General features: G+C 42.3%; 1 protein-coding gene across 1 annotated transcript; it reads right to left on the bottom strand.

Annotated features, from left to right (window-relative positions):
* Positions 1-137: 137 nt before the first annotated feature.
* On the bottom strand, positions 138-6,836 carry psmf1 (proteasome inhibitor subunit 1). The gene is made up of 7 exons (XM_030779841.1): positions 6,616-6,836; positions 6,036-6,188; positions 5,828-5,910; positions 4,540-4,737; positions 2,476-2,529; positions 490-651; positions 138-275 (listed from the first exon to the last, which is right to left on the bottom strand). Exons 1-7 carry the CDS (start codon positions 6,742-6,744, stop codon positions 224-226), a joined length of 831 nt encoding a protein of 276 aa, XP_030635701.1. The 5' UTR covers positions 6,745-6,836; the 3' UTR covers positions 138-223.
* Positions 6,837-20,317: the final 13,481 nt, after the last annotated feature.

The raw sequence follows: 20,317 nt of genomic DNA, 5'->3' as shown, positions 1-20,317 counted from the left end.
TGTAACCCAGTCACACTGCAGTGGATGGGATTACAAACTGCCTCAAGTTACAAAATCCTCACAAAACTCTAAACAAACGTGCAGAGAGTTTATTCCTACAAGCAGACACAAAAGCCCATGTCAGATGTTATCAGTCAGCTGGGAAACAGACAGGAGCATGAAGGTAGGAGGGGGAGGAGGAGGAGTCAAAGTCTCCCGGGACAGAGGGGAAGTGCCGACTTTTCTACATAAACATGTCATCATATCCTGGCGGAGGCAGGTGGTCAGGATCCGGCCTGATTTAAAAAAAATAAAAACAAAAAAAACCACATGGATAAGGCCTCTGGTGGCTTAAGAATATCAAGAATATTTTCTAACAACTGAAATGTACACAGAAATCAGTGTCATGAATTGTGTTAAAGAATTGTGAACTTGTGTCATGAATTATATTTGAACATGTGTACAGACACTGATCTGCTTTGCCATAGCTGATGATAAATTCTTCCTTACCCTGGTCTGTGGCGTCCGACTGGTCCAAATGGGTCAAAGCGAGCCCCAGGGGGCACGGCACCCGGCGGGAGAACCCCAGGTATGCCACCTGACGGGTCAAATCCAGAGCGGGGGAAGCCTGCTCTCAGAGGATCTACAATCATACCGCCTGCACCTCTGCCACTGCAGGGTGGAGGGGGAGAGAGAGAGAGAGAGAGAGAGAGAGCGAGGGAGAGAGAGGGAGAGAGAGAGAGAGAGAGAGAGAGGGAGAGAGAGGGAGAGAGACTGAGCAGTCAAAAGAGTGCAGCACAGACCGTTTCTGATGTTAGTGTCTCCTCGTGTAGTCCTCAGGCTCATGCAACTACTGTGTACGCTTCTTTCCTCTAGCAAAGCTGGCACTCCAGACTGCACCAATCAGGAGACTGCATTATTAATGTGGGCAAACCTGTGAGATGTTCGGGGAAGTCCGAGGACCGGACTCAGCCTTAGCACAGGCTTACAAAAGTGCAGTCTCTAGGGTGTCTCTGTAGTACAAGTTTACAGAGACGTCATTATCTGTATCTGTTCAACCAACAAAATGATCTGTCTCTGTATCTGTATTTGGATAGTAGACCGGACGTGGACATGGCTTATACTGGAGGTCACGTTAAATCGGGCAAATGTTGTAATTTCTAACCTCATATTCAATGGCAATGCAATTTTTGTGCCTTCACAAAAATTCATATTTGCATATAATTTCATATTTGCATATAATTAATTACGAAATATATTTCCACATCCTCATACTGTATTTTTCATCTCTCTTTTTTTTCTTTTTCTTTTTCTTTTCAACTAAACTAAGTTTTATGAACTGTCTGGATCCCACAACCCCTTTAACTGGGGGACACGGAACAATCAGAAACTGAAAAAATGTTTTATAAAATGAAAGATTCTGTCTTGCATTGGAAACAGAAACTATTGACAGTAAAGATATATAGAAAAGTATCCTTCAGTTGAAGGGAATAATCTTAAATTCCAATGATGCTACGCAATTCTTGATGTGTTAATGCTACTGCAGTTCACTAGGGAAATGTGAATAACTATTTTACAACAGTAACTTGCACTGACTTGGCGGGGACTACAGAATACAGCAGAATACAGCTAACTACAGAATATAGCTATCACTTTTCAATAATGCATAATAAATGAAATGACTCGAACAGGTTTTTTTTAAATGGAGGAAATTAACACATACAATTACAAAATACAAATACAAAAAATACAAATACAAAAACTACACGTTGTGAGGGTAAACCAGCTGCTACACCAGATTTTTGTCTTGCTTGCTGCCAGACCTGACTTGATCAGGGCAAGTCCAGAATACAGCGATCACTTTTCAATACTGTGTAGTAAATGAAATGACTAGTTAGTGGAATCAAACCCCTATGATGCAAATAGAATGGGCATTTTTATCTAGTGGCCATCCACAATGATATGAATTGATTTGAAGAAACATAATGACTGATGCACAGATGTGTCAGTCATGCCCCCCCCTCCCTGAATAATAACGAGTAACTTTGGGGGGAAGAAATATCTATTTCCATCGCATTGTTTGTGCTTTCCCGAATAACGTAATCAGATTCGGGTACATCCCTACTCTGTACGCATTTGTTTAAACTACCTAATACACCAGGTTTAAGAAAGGGTCACTAATTACCTCTAGTCCATAGCCAAGGAGGGTAACTCATTAGTGAAATCAAGTGTTTCAGCGAAATCAGGTGGTTTAGTGAAAGGTTGAATCAACTGCCCTGTGGCCAGTCTCACTTCCCAGGGCTGAAATTCAACACCTGTAGTGTAGCAGTTTAATTGAACATGTAAAATGCTTAATTTGAATGACAGTGACCATGAGCAGACAGGCAGGGTAAATGCTAGTGAAATGGCAGGAATGCTGTCTGTCACGCTTTGGGAGCCTAGAGGACTGAAGATGGTCAGTGAATTGAGAGGGAGGGCACATGAGAGAACACTTACCCAAAGGGGTCCAGGTCCGCTCCACCTGCTGCGAACGGAGCCAGTGGGTCTGGCCTGGAGAAACACAGACACACAAACCCTCAGAACTGTTCGCACAAACTCTCAGGCCAGCATTTACCTTCTTTTACAAGTAGGCCCATTCTTTTCTAACAAGGCTCATCTTTCCTCAACTTTTCCATAACCTAAACCATTCCAGTAAACACCAGAGCAAACCATCACAACTGATCTGAGAACAGCAGTTAAAACCACGCTGGGTTAATTCAGACTGGTGCTGGTTCACAATGTCGTGTTGCTATTATGTGAACATTAAGAAACGAAGTGTGTTTTGCTAAAACATCACAGTCCATGATTGTGTCAGGTTTGGCTTGTGTATCCACTGTCTGTCATATGACTGAATGTTTCCCATCACTTTACAGCTCCTCTTGTCAAGATTTCAACACACACACACACACACACACACACACACCATGTTACTGTCAGCGCAAATGACGCGTGTTTTAATTTTTAATTTTAATACACTTCATTAAGTATTCTTCACACTGACTTAAGCTCATGCTCTATTGATACTTAAAACCTTGAGTACGCTAGTCTTCACAGTAGTCATTTAGTTCTTGCCCTGGGCTCAATTCAACATATAGCTCCCAAAATATTCCTTTTTCTCTTCAGTTCTCTTGGGCTGGAAAACTGCATTAATTATCTTGTGTTACCACGGATGCCACGGCAACAGGAATATCAATAAAACGCTGACATAATAAAAAAATCAGATAGGGTCAGAGCGGACAGAGGAAGCGGAGGGCGGGAGACATGATCCATCTCTGGCCTAGTGCCACGTCCTTAAGAACGACACTGTCCTTCTCCTCCAACCCTCTCCCTCTCCCTCTCCCTCTCCCTCTCTGCAACACTCCCTTGCTCCGCTCCTCTCCATCTGTCAGCCACTCACCTTCTCCATCATTCTTATTTTTTGCAATCACATCAAATTGAAATTTACTCTTCTTCCACTCTCATGTCTTCCTCCTAACTTCATCTCTCTATCCTTTCGTCCATTCCTACATCTCTCTTTTCAGCCATCCTCTTCTCAACCTTCCTACACTCTCCTTAGTATCCTTATCTTTCATCCTCTCCTCCTCTCTCTGCTCCTATACTCTATCACTCTCTCACCATGCATGGGCAATGTGCAGCCTGGCTCACACGGTCCTTTAATCTCAAAAGCCCAGACCCAGTGCCAGCACCGTCAGTACCTCCCCTCTTCTCGCCATCAATACTGACTAAGACATAGGACAAGAGCTGCGCTGACACCAAGATTCTCTCACGGCCCTGAATACACAAACACATTCCTTTACAAGGACAACTCAGAATTAATGAGGGAGCAGTCCGATAAAATAACACATAAACACCAAAAAAGAGAGAGAGAAAAAAAAAAAACGCAATAAGAAACAGCGGTTTTACCCCTTATGTCTCAGTGCCCTGTCTGGGAGGTGCAGTATGAGAAAAGTGAGAGACGTGGAATGAAGGAATGAGAGAAAGTTTTGTCTGAACACCCACCTCTCGCTTACATTACTTTTTTTGTGAGGGTTCTTTTAGGAAATGCAATTGAGAAATTGGGATCTAAACAGAATAGCAGCTGGTAGCACATTTCTTTTACTATTTAATTGTTTACTGTTTATAATTATGACTGCCCATCAGCTGGGGAGAGGGTTAATCATGAGATGGGGACTAATATCATTACAGAGTCTATAAACAGAGACTGAGGTCACATGGGTTATATCATATAGACCAAATAAAAATATTATGTATTACATAATGGCGAACTGCGCCTATCGGCATAACACTGTAATATTACAGATGAGCAACAAAGAGACGATTTTTATTTATTCATTTAATTCAAATTTTATTTTATTTATAGAATTAACCAGATGCGTTTTTTATTTTTTCATCTGAGGATTCCAGGGCCTTCTCTGAATACCTTGAAGGCCCTGACAGTTCGCCACTGATGTATTATTTAGCATTATAGTGAATACAGCGTGGTACATGACAAGTGACTGGTTGCTGGTTGTATGAACTTACCAGTTTGGCTTGTGGCCACTAGGGGGAGCCCTTGTGGGAATGCGTAAGGGGTCAGAGTCGGGCTGTGTGTCTCTCCTGGTGTTGTTGTCTCTTCCTCTATCTCTGTCTCTGGTGCTATTTGCAGTGCTCTCTCCCTTTGCTGAGGGCAACAGGCTAGTTTTGACTTTCTGAGCCAAGTCCTCAGTATTCTTGAACACACTGGTAAAACAGAGAGCGAGTTGCAATAACACAAAGCATGAAAAATCAGAAACATGGAGAGTTACAATATGAAAACAGGCCAGTGTTTTGTGTTTACACTTCCACAGGCCTCCATGTCCTCAGCATCTGTTCTTTTTTTTTTTTTTCGCACATGACTGGCAGCTCACTGAGTTAGTGAAGGGTCTCTATATTTAACATTAGGGCCACTGAGCAGCCTTGCTTTTTCTGAAGGTGGCTGTGGCCAATGGGGAGGGACAGGGGAAAAGGGTACCATGCTGTAGCTCCCTGATGAACACAGAAGTCAGAATCTGCAGCACTGAACTAAAAACCCTGGTGTGACAACTTGGTGTATGAGCATTGAGCTAGACTAAAAACTTTGGGGACACAATGACTTGAAGGGAATGACTGTCAAAGGCAATTTGTAAGTGACAGACTAATGAAAGTCTAAAATGTGTGGGGTTAAACTTTGTGTGCATGAGTTTTTACTAAGGGAATAGGTCAGAGTAATTAATTAAATGTATCAAACAATTACTCTGGAGAGTGACAATTTTTGAATAATTCTAAATAATAAAAAAAAAAAAATCATGTTATGCATACAAAAGAAATTGGCACAGTGTTGTTCCCACAAATATGGCCAAAGAAAATGCCGGTCATTGTATGAAATATTATTTGAAATTAAAATTTAGAATCCTCAGTATAATGCACAGAGCTAAGTATTTGTAGCGTAATTAAAACTGTTTTGCACTAAATCATTAACAACGCCACTTTAAAATGACTGAAACAAAGGATGTGACAATGGAACTTGAGCACATTCTAACTTTTTTAGAAACATATGTTTGAAATCTTGATCTTTGGCAAAACTCCACATTTAACAGTGTTACTTAGGTCTCCACTGTCAGAGAATGCAGAAAAATTTTGTTTTTGTAAGGACTGCCTTCTGGTGAACATGCAGAGCCACCAGATCCCGAGGAAAAAAAAAAAATCAGTAAGTGGTCTATGGCAGCTGCCAGCGACATTTCTTAATGAAGTGAACATGACTATTAAGTGGACATCTTAGGTTAGTTGGCATAAATGTATTCATTCCACACACCTGTCAAACATCTGCAGATTTTCCACATTCACATAGTCGCTGACATTAATGGTTAAGTCTGATACTTTCTCAGTGGCTGAATCCTGTGGGGGGAAATGCAAACAACGAACAAACAAAGAAACAAAAAAAGGTCAGTCATGCTGGCCATAGTACAATCAGCTTTGTGTCATGGTTCTCCAAATATGTCCCTCTTTAAAGCAGTGTGTACCATCAGGTTGAAGATCATACTGGAGTCCACTGTTATGGCCTTGAACAAGACGCTGCTCCTGTCGTCACTGGATTTATACCTCAAGGTATACAGCTCACTGCTGGCATTCCAGGAGGGGGGAAGCAACTCTGTCTTTTTCTCTCCATCTTTAGGCTGTATAGAGAAAGCAGCATACGTTTCAGTCAGTCTGGACTGTGCGTGTTGTGGGACGCTGCTCAATATGTACTGTGTAATTTCAAAGCTGATTCGTCTCATGTATGTTGTGCGTAACGTCAAATCATAACAGCAAATGAAAATTATTGGATGACTGAATTCATATCCATGTAACTGCTATGTTTCGTTTTCGTTTCTGATACAAGCTCATGTTCGAGTGAGTTACAAAGCAGTTGTAAACACATGGCAAACAGTAAGAGGCCAAACAAGGATCACGTTCAACTATTTCGAATAAATCTGATTCTAGTCCTGTGTCCGAGAGGCTGTTAGCTAAGAGTAAAATTATTTACAAACCAGCGAACAAAGACTGGTGTCAGGTAGTACTGCTTAATAAATTATTTCGAATTTGTGTTGTAATTTATCTCACCTCGTCTCCAGTCCCCAGACACTTATAGCCGCTTTTCACGATTTCCCAATGTACAAAACAGACCACAACATCCTGAGGACAAGTTATGGAACTAGACACGCAATTAAATAAGACCTCTAACCCTGCCATCTTCAACGACTATCCCAGCGCAACAGATTTAGCATTTTAAATGAAACTGAAAGATGGCAGACTTTGTTTTTGTTTGTCATCGTGAGGAAGTCCGTCACGAAACGTCGGTCGCGTTGAACAAAGAAGCGTATATTAAGTTCCGGAAGTGGTATCGACATGGCGTCAATAAGGTTTAACTTATCACAATTATTAATTTGCTGTACAAAGAAACAAAAGCGATCAAATATTACGAATTCAAAATCATAAATCACGTATTTTAATTTAGCTAAATAATTACGCTGGGATGATCGCTTTTCATAATAAATGTAATTTGACGTAGATCTAGGTCATGATGCTTAACTGAAATACTGAAGTGTAATCAACTTCAACAAAAATAATAAAAAAAACAACAACAAAAAAAAAAGCCAAAAACAAACAAACAAACAAAAAAAGCGCATGGGTGGGTGTGCATCTGCAGAGGGCACTGTTGAGTTTCCGCTTATTATTTCTTAACTGTCGATAATATGAGGGGTGAAAGCAACAAAATTTAATTGATTAAAAAGAGAGGCGATGAAAATGCACGTGAATTAAAAAAATAGTGGTAAAAATGGATGTGAAACGAAAAATAGAGTGATACATCATCAAGTGATTTGATTAATTTAAAGACGATTTGATTAAAACTGTCGTGATATGATGAAAACAGAGCCATGTTTTATCATTTTCATTCATCATTCATAACACAAAACTGCCATTTATCATTTAAGGAAAGTAGCCTCAAGGGTGGAGGTAACAAAAATTAACTGATAAAAATAGAGATGATGAAAATGCATGTGAATTGAAAAATAGAGTGGTAAAAATGTATGTGAACTGAACAACAAATTAGAAAATGCTGATTGATTTAATAAACCTGATTGTCATTTTATTTGAAACAGTGTTCTGCACAGTAGCATATTTCTGCCACCAGAGCCGGTGTCTTATGAAACATGGAACGGCATGAAATCTGGAACGGGTACATCCGGTTAACCATTTCGTGCATCCAGTTAGCCATTTTCACAGGAAATACATCAAATTCTGTCGACAATACAACAGTGCATTGCAAAATCAAAATGTGAAAATCAATGAATTAAAATATAGAAGCAACACGATACTTAATTGCTAGACACACTTCCAAACTACAAATTCACGACAATATTTCTGTTTGTATAGACATGTAATGTACATCCCATATCGTATCGTCTACAATTAGTTTATTGAGCCAAGGTATAGCGGCAAAGCATTGATTATCTTTATTAGCGGCTCGGTTAGCCAAACGTATTGTAAAGGGATTAGATACACCACAAAAGTGGGATTTCATTCTTTCACACTTTACTTTTTGTAAATATGTTGTATCTTTAACAGCCGTTTCACAGATTGGTGCCTCCAAATGTGATAGTTTACATTATTAACTGTAGACAGAATTTGACACATTTCCTGTGCAAATGGCTAAGCAGATGCTCACGTTCCAGATTTCATGCCGTTCCATATTTCATACGACACCGGCCCTGACCAATCTGGTGCCCTAGGCAAGATTTTAGCTGGTGCCCCTTGCATCACAGCCAATTCCACCACCAATCATTGTGTTCATACACTCACACAGAAACTGCTAAGCCACATTATAGCCTATAACATTCTAAACACAAACAGCAAGAGTGATTACACCTAGCATTCATGCACAAAACGTGTATTCAATGAGCACTTCTCTCACATGATGCATGCTGTTGGCTATACATGTAAGACTAATCAACAATGAAAGTGCAAAGGCTTACAACTATTAATTACAAAGGGGGATGGAAAAGGAAAAATATTTAATTCACTACAAGCAGGGCTAACATTGGCTAACAAGACAAAGATGTCAGGAAAAATGTATGTCTGGTTTCTTGAGGCAAACAGTGGATGGTTCATGCAGCACACTTAAAAGAAAAAGTGCATTTCTCAAAATTATGTGAGGGTTATTCCCCAAACACCTGAAAAGTCTTTCCAACTTTCCCTAATGAATTTAAGGTGGGAGTAAATGGGGATAACTCTAGCTATTTATTAATGTAACGATCATTACTATGTCCAAAGTAAGCTAACACTCTGCTCCAACGGTAACTACTACGCAATAAACTATTCATTCATCACATTACCCCTGTCTTTTTCCCATTCATCCTCCTCTTCTCTCCTTCTTTTCCTTCTCTGGGCACCGGAGGGCTTTGGTCTTTTTGACATGATATATATGTATATGTATATGTACATACAGGGGTTGGACAAAATAATGGAAACACCTTGTTAAATAACAATTTCATTATTTAATATCGAGTTAGCAGCAGTAACTGCTTCAATACGTTGAGGAATAGATTCATACAACTTTTGGACAATGGCTAAGGGAATTTTAATCCATTCCTGAAGCAAAACGTGTTCCAGCTCTTTCAGAGATGATGGTGGAAGGAAGTGGCTCCTTACTTGCTGCTCCAGAATATACCAGAGATTTTCAGTTATGTTAAGATCTGGTGATTGTGGGGGCCAATCCAAGTGTTCAACTTCACCGTTGTGCTCTTCATGCCAGTCTTTAACGATTTTAGCAGTGTGAATTGGTGCATTATTGTCTTGAAAGATGGCACCACCATTTGGAAAGAGTGTTTGGGCCATTAGGTGAATTTGGTCACCCAAAACTGACAAATACTCTTTAGAGGTAACCCTACCATGCACTGCTAACACAGGACCAAGAGAATTCCACAATATTGCGGCCCAAACCACCACAGAACCACCTCCATGCTTAATGGTGGGGGTCAGGCAATCAAAATCATAGCCTTCTTTTGGCTTCCTCCATACATAAATTTGTCCTGAACAAGGAAAAAGCGTGAAGGATGAATCGTCAGAGAAGATGACATTCTCCCACTGGTGCATTGTCCACTTCTGATGGTCTTTGCACATTTTTAGGCATTTTCGAACATTGATGGAGGAAAGAAAAGGTTTTGCAATGGCAGCCCTTCCATGGTATCCAGCTGCACTGAGCTCTCGATGAACTGTTTTGGTTGATACTGGGCTAGCAAGATGTTGGTTTAGCTCTGCAGTCACTTTACTAGCTGTGGTTCTGTGACACAATGCGTTTTATTGCTGTGCAGTCACATTTACAGAGTTTTGTCTTCTGTCCAGAGTTACTGTTCACACTGAGAGCGGCAGTTTAATCGTCAGAATAAAGTTGAAGTTCGGTTAACTTTATGGTAATGAGCTATGATTCAGTTCAGCGGCAACCAGTCGGAATTTAGAAGTGCTACCCACTAGAGAATTCTGGAGAACACAATCATGTAAACCTTTGTTCCCACCAAACATGTAATTTAGTTCCCAGCACAATGGAGGACAGTTTGATCATAGCCGTTGCGGGTTGAAATGTTGAAATTTGACTTAGCGTTGTTAGCATGTTTGCACTTAGCATCACCACAAAAGTCATATCATCATATCATATCATATCATTTTCTACCGCTTATCCGGGACCGGGATGTGGTGGCAGCAGGCTGAGGAGGGTAGCCCAGACATCCCTTTCCTTGGCTACATCCACCAGCTCCTCCTGGGGGATTCCAAGGCATTCCCAGGCCAGCCGAGATATATAACTCTCCCAACGTTTCCTGGGTCTTCCCCGGGGTCTCCTCCCAGTTGGTCGTGCCCAGAACACTTCCACAGGGAGGCGCCCAGGAGGCACCATGACTAGGTGCCCGAACCACCTCAACTGGCTCCTTTCAATGCGGAGGAGCAGCGGCTCTACTCTAAGCTCCTTCCGGGTGTCCGAGCTCCTCACCCTATCCCAAAGGGTGTGCCCAGCCACCCTGTGGAGGAAGCTCATTTCCGCCGCTTGTATCCGCGATCTCATTCTTTCGGTCACTACCCAGAGCTCGTGACCATAGGTGAGGGCTGGAACAAAGATCGACTGGTAAATTGAGAGCCTTGCCTTCTGACTCAGCTCCTTCTTCACCACGACGGTCCGGTACAACGACCGCATGACTACCGCTGCCGCCCCGATCCGCCTGTCGATCTCCTGCTCCATTTTACCCTCACTCGTGGACAAGACCCTAAGATACTTGAACTCCTCCACTTGAGGCAGAAACTCAGTCCCAACCCGGAGGGGGCAAGCCACCTTTTTCTGGCATAGGACCATGGCCTCGGACTTGGAGGTGCTGATCCTCATCCCGACCGCTTCACACTCGGCTGCAAACCGCCCCAACGCGTGCTGGAGGTCACAGTTTGATGAGGCCAACAGAACCACATCATCTGCAAAAAGCAGAGACGCAATCCTGAGGCCACCGTACTGAACACCCTCCTCACCCTGACTGCGCCTTGAGATCCTGTCCATGAAAATTAAGAACAAGATCGGAGACAAGGTACAGCCCTGGCGGAGTCCAACACTCACTGGGAATGAGTTTGACTTTGTGCCGAGAATTCGGACACAGCTCTCACTATGGTTATACAGGGACCGAATGGCTCACAGCAGCGAACCTGGCACCCCATACTCTCGCAGTACCCCCCACAGGACATCCCAGGGAACACAATCGTAAGCCGTCACCAGGTCCACAAAACACAAGTAGACTGGATTGGCAAATTCCCATGATCCCTCTAGTATCCGTGCAAGGGTGAACAGCTGGTCCGCTGTTCCACGGCCAGGATGGAATCCACATTGTTCCTCCTGGATCCGAGGTACGACAATCGGCCGCAGTCTCCTTTCCAGAACCCTGGAGCAGGCATTCCCAGGGAGGCTGAGCAGTGTGATACCCCGATAATTGGAGCACACTCTCCGGTCCACTCCACAGGAGCACTCCACGCAACTGTCGTGGGAGTCAGGGCACTGTCCCTGACTCCCAAGCAATGTTGAAGAGGCGTGTCAGCCATGACAGCCCAACAACATCCAAAGCCTTCAGCATTTCAGGGCAAATCTCATCCACTCCTGGCGCCTTGCCACTGCGGAGTTTTCTAACTGCCTCAGTGACCTCTGCCAGAGAGATGGGTGACGACCCTCCTGAATCTTCTGGCCCTGCCTCCTCTGTGGAGGGCATGTCAGTCGGGTTTAGGAGCTCCTCAAAGTGTTCCTTCTACCGTCCGACCACATTCTCTGTTGAGATCAGAACCTCCCCATCCCTGCTGAGAACATCCTGGACGAGGCCCTGCCTGCCCCTCCTGAGTCGCCTGATGGTTTGCCAGAACCTCTTTGAGGCCAACCAAAAGTCCTTTTCCATGGCCTCCCCAAACTCCTCCCATACCAGAGTTTTTGCTTCCATGACAGCTGTCGCTGCAGCCCTTTTGGCATGCCGGTACCTCTCAGCCAATTCTGGAGTCCCCCGTGCTAGCCAAGCCCGGAAGGCCTCCTTCTTCAGCCTGACGGCTTCCCTCACCGGTGGTGTCCACCACTGGGTCCTTGGGTTGCCGCCATGACAGGCACTGACGACCGTCTGGCCACAGCTCAAAGCTGCCGCTTCAACCATGGAGGCTCTGAACAGGGTTCATTCGGACTCCATGTCTCCAGCCTCCCTTGGGATCAGGGAGAAGCTCCTCTGGAGGTGTGAGTTGAAGATCTTCCGTACAAGGGTCCTCAGCCAGCCGTTCCCAGTTCACCCTCACTATGCACTTGGGTTTACCAGGCCTCCCCCGCCATCTGATCCAAGTCAACACCAGGTGGTGATCAGTTGACAGCTCTGCCCCTCTCTTTACCCGAGTGTCCAGCACATACGGCCGCAGGTCTGATGAGACGACTACAAAGTCGATCATCAACCGTTGGCCTAAGGAGCTCTGGTACCAGGTACACTTATGAGCTGCCTTATGCTCGAACATGGTGTTCGTTATGGACAATCCATGACTCACACAGAAGTCCAACAACAAAGCACCACTCGGGTTCAGGTAGGGTAGGCCGTTCCTCCCAATCACTCCCCTCCAAGTCTCTCCATCATTGCCAGCGTGGGCATTGAAGTCTCCCAGTAGAACTACAGAGTCCCCAGATGGTGTCTTCACTAGGACACTTTCCAGTGTATCTAGGAAGGCTAGGTACTCTGAGCTGACGTTCGGCGCGTACGCCGTCATGACAGTCAGAGATTTCCCCCCTGCAACCTGAAGGCGCAGTGAGGCGACCCTTTCGTTCACCGGGACAAACTCCAACACAGCGGTGCTCAGTCGGGGGCTAACAAGTAACCCCACACCTGCCCGTCGCCTCTCACCCCAGGCAACTCCAGAGAAGGGCAGAGTCCAGCCCCCATCCAGGAGTTTGGTTCCAGACCCAAGGCTGTACATAGAAGTGAGCCCAACTATATCTAGTTGGTATCGCTCCACCTCCCGCACAAGTTCCGGCTCCTTCCCCCCCAGAGAGGTGACATTCCATGTACCAAAAGCCAGTTTCTGTACCGTGAGTCCAGTCTGCTGGGGCCCTCGCCCCATCCTGCCACCCGTGTGGCATCACACCTGGCCCCTATCTCTCCCCTCGCAGGTGGTGGGCCCACAAGAGGGCAGCCCCACGTTGCTCATTTGGGCTGAGCCGGGCAGGTCTGACCACCAGGTGCTCGTCTACGAGCTCCCTTCCCAGGCCTGTCTCCCTATTCCAGGCGAGGTGCCTGTATCTATGTGGGTGCTGATCATAAGGGCTTTCAGAATCGCTTTTTGTCTGGCCCCTCACCTCTCTGCCTTGGGTGACCCTACCAGGAGCTACATGCTCCAGGCAGCACAGCTCCCAGGATCACAGGGGCTCACAAACCCCTCCAGCACGATAAGGCTGTGATTCCAGGAGGGGACCGCAAAGGTCACACCACACAAATGGCTTATAATTAGTTTATTTCGTTAGTTTATTTTGTTACCAAACCTGTCATTGTAATTGTTCATTTCTTTCCTTAATCAATCAATTTCTCAGCTTCACATTTAAAAGATTTCACTTTTTCACAGTTAACTTATACCCTACTTGTGGTCAGTCTGCATATATCGGTCTACACGTTTGTTTGCCTTTCAGCCCCTACAGGTTTGCATGACCAAGCATTCTGAATGAACTTGTACCCGCCTATTTCATCAACGTCAGAGCGTCCACAATGTTCAATAGCGTTGTTGGCAACCTTATCGAATTTTGACTCAGTGTGAACGTACAGTTACGCTTCCCAGAACTAGTTTTCCCTACTTTTTGGTATGCCATCATGAGTTAAAAAACAGTTCCTTTTGATAAATTAAACAGCAGTTTTTGTTCCTGGAGTGCCAGCCATTCGGGCTCCAGTTTGCCCTCTTTGGAAGTCTGAAAGGTCGCACATTTTGACTTATACTAATACGCAGACCTCTACAGAAAGAAAAATCTTGGGTAATGCATAAAGCACAGGATGTCTGCAGTGCATATATACATAGGATTTACATATCACTGGGAATCGTATTAACGTCTAAACATTAGCAAATTTATAGGTCTTGAAATGCCATGTGTTTACATTATTTTGTCCAACCCCTTGATAAAATTAAGGCAACAAATTACAAGGAATATTATTAATTAAATTGAACTATGTTTGGTATTGAGTTAATATTAATTAAATGAGACCCTTTATAGTTATCCATTTAGAATAAGTAGATTCAAATAGAAAACAAAAAGGAATTAATTAACACATCAACAGAGGTAGTGAGTTGATATGAAATACAGAAACTTCTAAATTTGTAAATAGTTGCAATAAAAATCCATTTAATTCTACATGGCAACAACGTATAAATGAGTAAAAATGATCCACATTAATCAGCACATTGATTTGAATTTATTCAGTACAGTCAATTGAATCTAAATAATCTTCTTTCATACACAAAGCTAACTCATACGTTAATGAGGAACTCTTCACTTTATTTTGAATATTCCCTGGAAATCAAAGTAGCGTGTGAACTTTTCACCAAACAAAGCCTTGTCACACTTCCCATCATACTGACGTGTACTCACTGGCACTGTGCTGTCAGTATTAGGGTGCAGTGGTACATTTCACAGTAACGGTGTGCCTAATCAGTTCACAGTAAGATAATGACATGTTTAAAATTGTCTCACTACAAAACTAAGATAATGTGTTTCGAAGCCCAAACTAAGAACAATTTAATCCAGGTAACAAATGTCTTGCAATGCATGCTGGGTAGTACTGAGGCTATACATGAAGACGACAGGAATTGATGGCCATTAGCCTACACTTGCAAAGGTCAATAAATAAAATATAAATGATTTATCTGCCAACTTTTTGTTACTTCTGCTCAAAATGTCATTAAAAAAAACAAGCCCACTGACGAACTGATCGAGTTTGTGGCTCTCAGTTTACAGGGAGCTGAGGACGTTGTGCCTCTGCTCAGAGGCCAAGTTTAAGGTGGTAAGTTCTCCCCTCCTTGCAGATCTCACCCTTTCTGCCACATATCCGCGTCCCTGGAAGTTGAGAGTCAAAAACTCGTCCAATTCGTCAGTGGGCGTGGCTTTTGATTGACATTTTGGGCGGAAGAAACAAAAATTGCTTGCCGTAAACAATAAATTTCAGTCGAGTCAATTATCAGAGCAACACTGTTTCAAGTGTCATGACAATCAAGTTGATCAAATCAATCAACAATTTATCACTCTATTTTTCAGTTCACATACATTTTTGCCCATCTGTTTTTCAATTCACATGCATTTTCATCACCTCCATTTTTATCAGTTAATTTTTGTTACTTCCACCCTTGAGGTTACTTTCCTTAAATGATAAATGGCAGTTTTGTGTTGTGAATGATGAATGAAAATGATGAAACATGGCTCTGTTGTCTTCATATCACAACAGTTTTAATCAAATCGGCTTTAAATTAATTAAATCACTTGATGATGTATCTCTCTATTTTTCATTTCACAACCATTTTTACCGTTCCATTTTTCAATTCACATGCATTTCCATCACCTCCATTTTCATCAATTAATTTTTGTTGCTTCCACTCCTCATATGTTAAAGTTAACTACGAATACATCACAAAAGCAGTGACAGACTTATGTTTTGTCAGTAAAGAATGCTGCACAGCAAACACAATAAAAATTGCTCCACTCCTGTTGTACATTTTCCCACATCTTCCCACATATTCCTATAGAAGTATTAATAAAATATTCCCGATCACAGGCCATCTGAGCAATTTCAATAATTTTTTAAAGTGACTAAAAAGGTTACAGTTTTGGCAAGTCTGTTTGTATTTATCGGCTGATAGACATTACCATTGACTTGCTAAACTGGGAAAGTGGGTGTAAAGGAAATGATTGATTAATGACAGTGCCCAATCCTTTGGCCTGACTCATATCACTGCTAAACTGCAGTGGTGACAGACACAACTATTTATTAGGTCATCGGCAATTTCAGCTACTTTTTTGCCAGCTTTTAAGTCTACCTCATCTACCAATGAAAACAGACCATGACATGAGCTGCTACAGACCTGTTTGAAGATTGGGCTTAATAGTCACTAATAGCTAACAGAATTTGACCAAATCTTCAACAATGAACACTTTACACGCAGATATGGTTGGAAGAGCCGCTCTGCTGTGATTTGCGCCTCTGAAATAAATCTTCGAAGGAAAAAGGTCCCGACTTCTATCATCAGGCTCAGCTGAGTTCGTTAAATTTCCAAAAATGGTAACATGTGTTTCTCCTCTTGATGCATTAAAAACACATTGCACAGAAGGTAATCTCTGATATGTTGCCTGCCATCAGCTACATGCTCTGCTGTTGGCACAATTAGCCAATTAACAGGGTTTACGAGAGTTTTCTTAACCTCTTCTTTTTGACCTCTGTGAACTGTGTGACTCTGTAACGCTGTAATGCATAGTTTTGTTTTAGGCAGATCAGATATAAATCACAAATGTATGTACGTACATAGACCCCTTCTTCTAAAATGGAAATTTAAATTTAAATTTTGGTCCCAACTGTTTTTGCCATGGCACCTAGTAACACAGTGCTGGTTTTGACTATGATTTTTAGATCTTATGCATATCCTGCCATTATGCCAGTATACTGACAGTAGATGTGGGATGTTCATTCAGCATTTCATTACACCACATTCACTATTAAATTATATTTTATTTTGTCAAGTGTCTTTCTAACTTCTGTAAATATTAAATGTCTAGATATTCTGAATGTGGGACATACCAGTGGAGAATGTCAGCTCTACTTTCTTGAGATATTCTGATTAATTTTTTTAAAATATCCTGAATGTAAGACATATATGTGGAGATTGTCAGTGTCTGTTGTGTTCTATTTGTTGTGGATTATTGTTGTCTGGGTTAACAAAACAAACAAACAAACAAACAAACAAACAATAAAGAAACAAATGCTAATGTTTAGACGTTAATACGATTCCCAGTGATATGTAAATCCTATGTATATATGCACTGCAGACGTCCTGTGCTTTATGCATTACCCAAGATTTTTCTTTCTGTAGAGGTCTGCGTATTAGTACAAGTCAAAATGTGCGACCTTTCAGACTTTCAAAGAGGGCAAACTGGAGCCCGAATGGCTGGCACTCTAGGAACAAAAAAATCTTAACCTTTAATCTTAAAATTCTCAAAAATTCAATTCAGAGACATTTGCTGTTTTGCATGGAGAACTGGTTTCCCCTCATGATTATTGATAGCTGTATGATGCCATATTAGTTGGGATACACACATCTCTATGGCCTTTGACGTGAGAATCCTTGGGTCCTTGGTTTAATGTTACTGATGAATCATGTCTGGGTCTCATTAGAAAACCCACTGTAGTTGTCTGCTTACCACGGGCTCCCCTCCCACTGTGTTTACAGCCCGCTCACACTCTCTTTACTCTGTGGCACGCTTTCTGACAGAACAACATTTTCAGGGGCATGTTCCTAAATCATTTTAAACTGACACTGAGAGAAAAACTTAACAGCAGACCAAATTTAGCGGCAAAAAGGAGACAATTCATATTTTTGAGAACCAAAACTGGGATAATATATAAATTTTACTGAATTTGATTTCCCTTCGTTACATTTGTTTTAAACCATTGACCAGGCCACAAAAATGGCAATGAAAGACAGGCAGACAAACAAACAAGAGTTAGTGTTAAATGGAATCTTTAGCTGTGGTGTACGTTGGTAAATTGTGGCAGAGTGCACAATGTTATATCTTGCTTTGCCCTGACAGATTTAAAAAAAAAACCCCAAACAAACAAAAACCATGTACTGTAATGTTTTTGTGATTAATATTTGGAATCATGGAATCATTTCAGTCATTTGTAGTGTTGAGCATGCTATTCTCTATATGTAGCAGACTAAGCCACTTACTGGCAAAGAAAAAAAAAAAAAAGGTAACGCAAAGTTATTGAGACTGCCTTGAAAATGGTGCTAAATTACCTTGTCTAAATTTGAAATGTCATATAAAACGGTGTTTAAAAGAGAAACTGCATGGACATAGCGCCTGGGTCAGATGTTTATATAACATGTCACTTACAACACTTCAAAAAGAGGAAAAGAAACATTTTAAAAAGTGTGTAACGAATAAACAGCACTGTTAAAGCAGGCACTGTCAGAGTCAGCATTGTTTAAGTCTCTCAAAATTCGGGTTAGAAATGCAAAGACGCCCCTCTGAATAGAGCGTCCACTGAATAGAGTGCTGCTCCCTCTTAGTCATTTACAGAAACAAGACAAACTGGAATTAATAGATGGCAGAAATAAAAAGCTAGTCGGTTCTTAGGGACCTTTCTCTACCTACAATAAATAAACTAAATGAAATGTATACCTTGTCATCAAAGACAGTTGTTGAACCACATAAAATTAAAAAAAAAAAAAACATAACTGGGAATGAAAACAACACATAATAAAGGGATTTTCATAAGCTTAAAGGTGCTAGCTCACTGGAGCTGGAGAAAAAGAGGCAGTTAGTCATGGTACAGCCCTGCTGTCGACCTCCTCTGAACTCCCATCATACACAGAGACTGGTCTGATAGCCTGGGGAGGAATGGCGTTAAAGCACTCTAGCATACTTCAGACTCACACTGCCATTTGGCGCACACACACACACACACACACACACACACACACACACAATAGGTCCAGGTGCGACAGATGGTCCTGATTTGGATGCAGGACTGCTGTGTAAATCTTAGCTAAACTCCTACATTAGGGGCTTGAACCTCTGAGAAACTTGTTTGCACCTCTGTGAAACTCAGTTCTCCGCACTCCTCATTTTTCTTTCCCACAAAGCAATGCCAACCTTACTGTGTACAATAGATAAGTCTCAGAAATTTCCAGAGAGGTTGACGACAAAGCTAATTCATCTCACTTGTGCCAGGCCAGCCACTCCAAAAAAAACCATGACAACAGTGCTAATTCCTAGCATAGCTAGTGTCCACTAAGGACCTCATCTGGTAGCACCACAAGAAGAGACCATGGATAAGGATTTTAGCACAAACACCAAGACATTCAAAATAATATCAGCTGCAGCTTCTCATGACTCAGCAGTGATGGAGTGAATGTGGAATTATCTCAATTAACTCTGAGAAATTATCACTGCATGAATGGCCCATATACATCTAACTCAAGGGTGTCAAAATCCAGTCCTGGAGGGCCATGGTCCTGCTGTTTTTCTTGTCGACCATCTAAATATATTCTCTGATTGGCTGAAGAGCGTGCACACCTGTTTTCAAAGTGAAAATCAACTAGTAACTAAGAAGTGAAAACAAAAACCGGCAGAACCCTGGCCCTTAAGGACCAGATTTTGACACATGTGATCTAACTGAATCAAGACTACCATTTCTTTGATGTCTCACGACCTGTAGATTTCAGAATGTCTTCAGTCTTGAGTCACAATACACAATGCTGTTCAGTGTTTACCACTGACTGGTTTCCCAGCAGGAGGATTCAGGGGAATATGCATTGGCTGTCTGAAGTTTGTGCATGGTGCACATGCGGCATTAGACACTTTTCTTTCAAGTCTGGCTAGAGGACTCTTTTCAAACGGACTGTCCGTCAAAATGTGACGTCTCAATTTTTTTTACAGGTGGATTGATAGACGGTTCCCTCATGGCAGGGCATCATTTGTGGAGAGGCCAGAGGAAGGTCACTGGACTGCGGGACGACTTGGTACATTTGCCTCACACTGGTTTACGAGGAGTGGGAGTGATTTACACATGTGGAGATGGGGCACTGTTTTTACCTGCTGAGTCTCTGTATCCCAGGGAGCTCAAATGCTTGAGTCCTTGCATCAGAGTTTAATTCTTTCTTTTTTGCTCTCTCTCTCTGTCTCTGGAGTACAAAACATCTGCTCTCCACCTGAAGCGCCTGTATCTGTGACACAGTGAGAAGAAAGGTATTGACACTATTGTGTTTGGCATAAGTTGTATGAGGACGACAGAGCCCTCTGAGAGGAGACACTCATTAGAGCCATGTACAACGTGAGGGAACAGTTTGCCTTGAAGACAGTTCCCTGTTGACCGTCCATAAATATGACAAAAATAGCAAGTCTCCCTCATGCCAAATAGTGATGGTTTTACCTATGTGTTTGTGTGTATTTGTAGAAACAGGCTAAACAACAGTCACCCATCTAAACGCAGAAAAATCATTTTGCTCCTAAATATACCAGGAATCTGATCCA

Source organism: Chanos chanos, chromosome 7 (assembly GCF_902362185.1).
Source record: "Chanos chanos chromosome 7, fChaCha1.1, whole genome shotgun sequence".
In the NCBI taxonomy this organism is placed as follows: Eukaryota; Metazoa; Chordata; class Actinopteri; order Gonorynchiformes; family Chanidae; genus Chanos; species Chanos chanos.
Note: the sequence above shows the minus strand (reverse complement) of the source record. Positions and strands in the feature narration are given on the sequence as shown.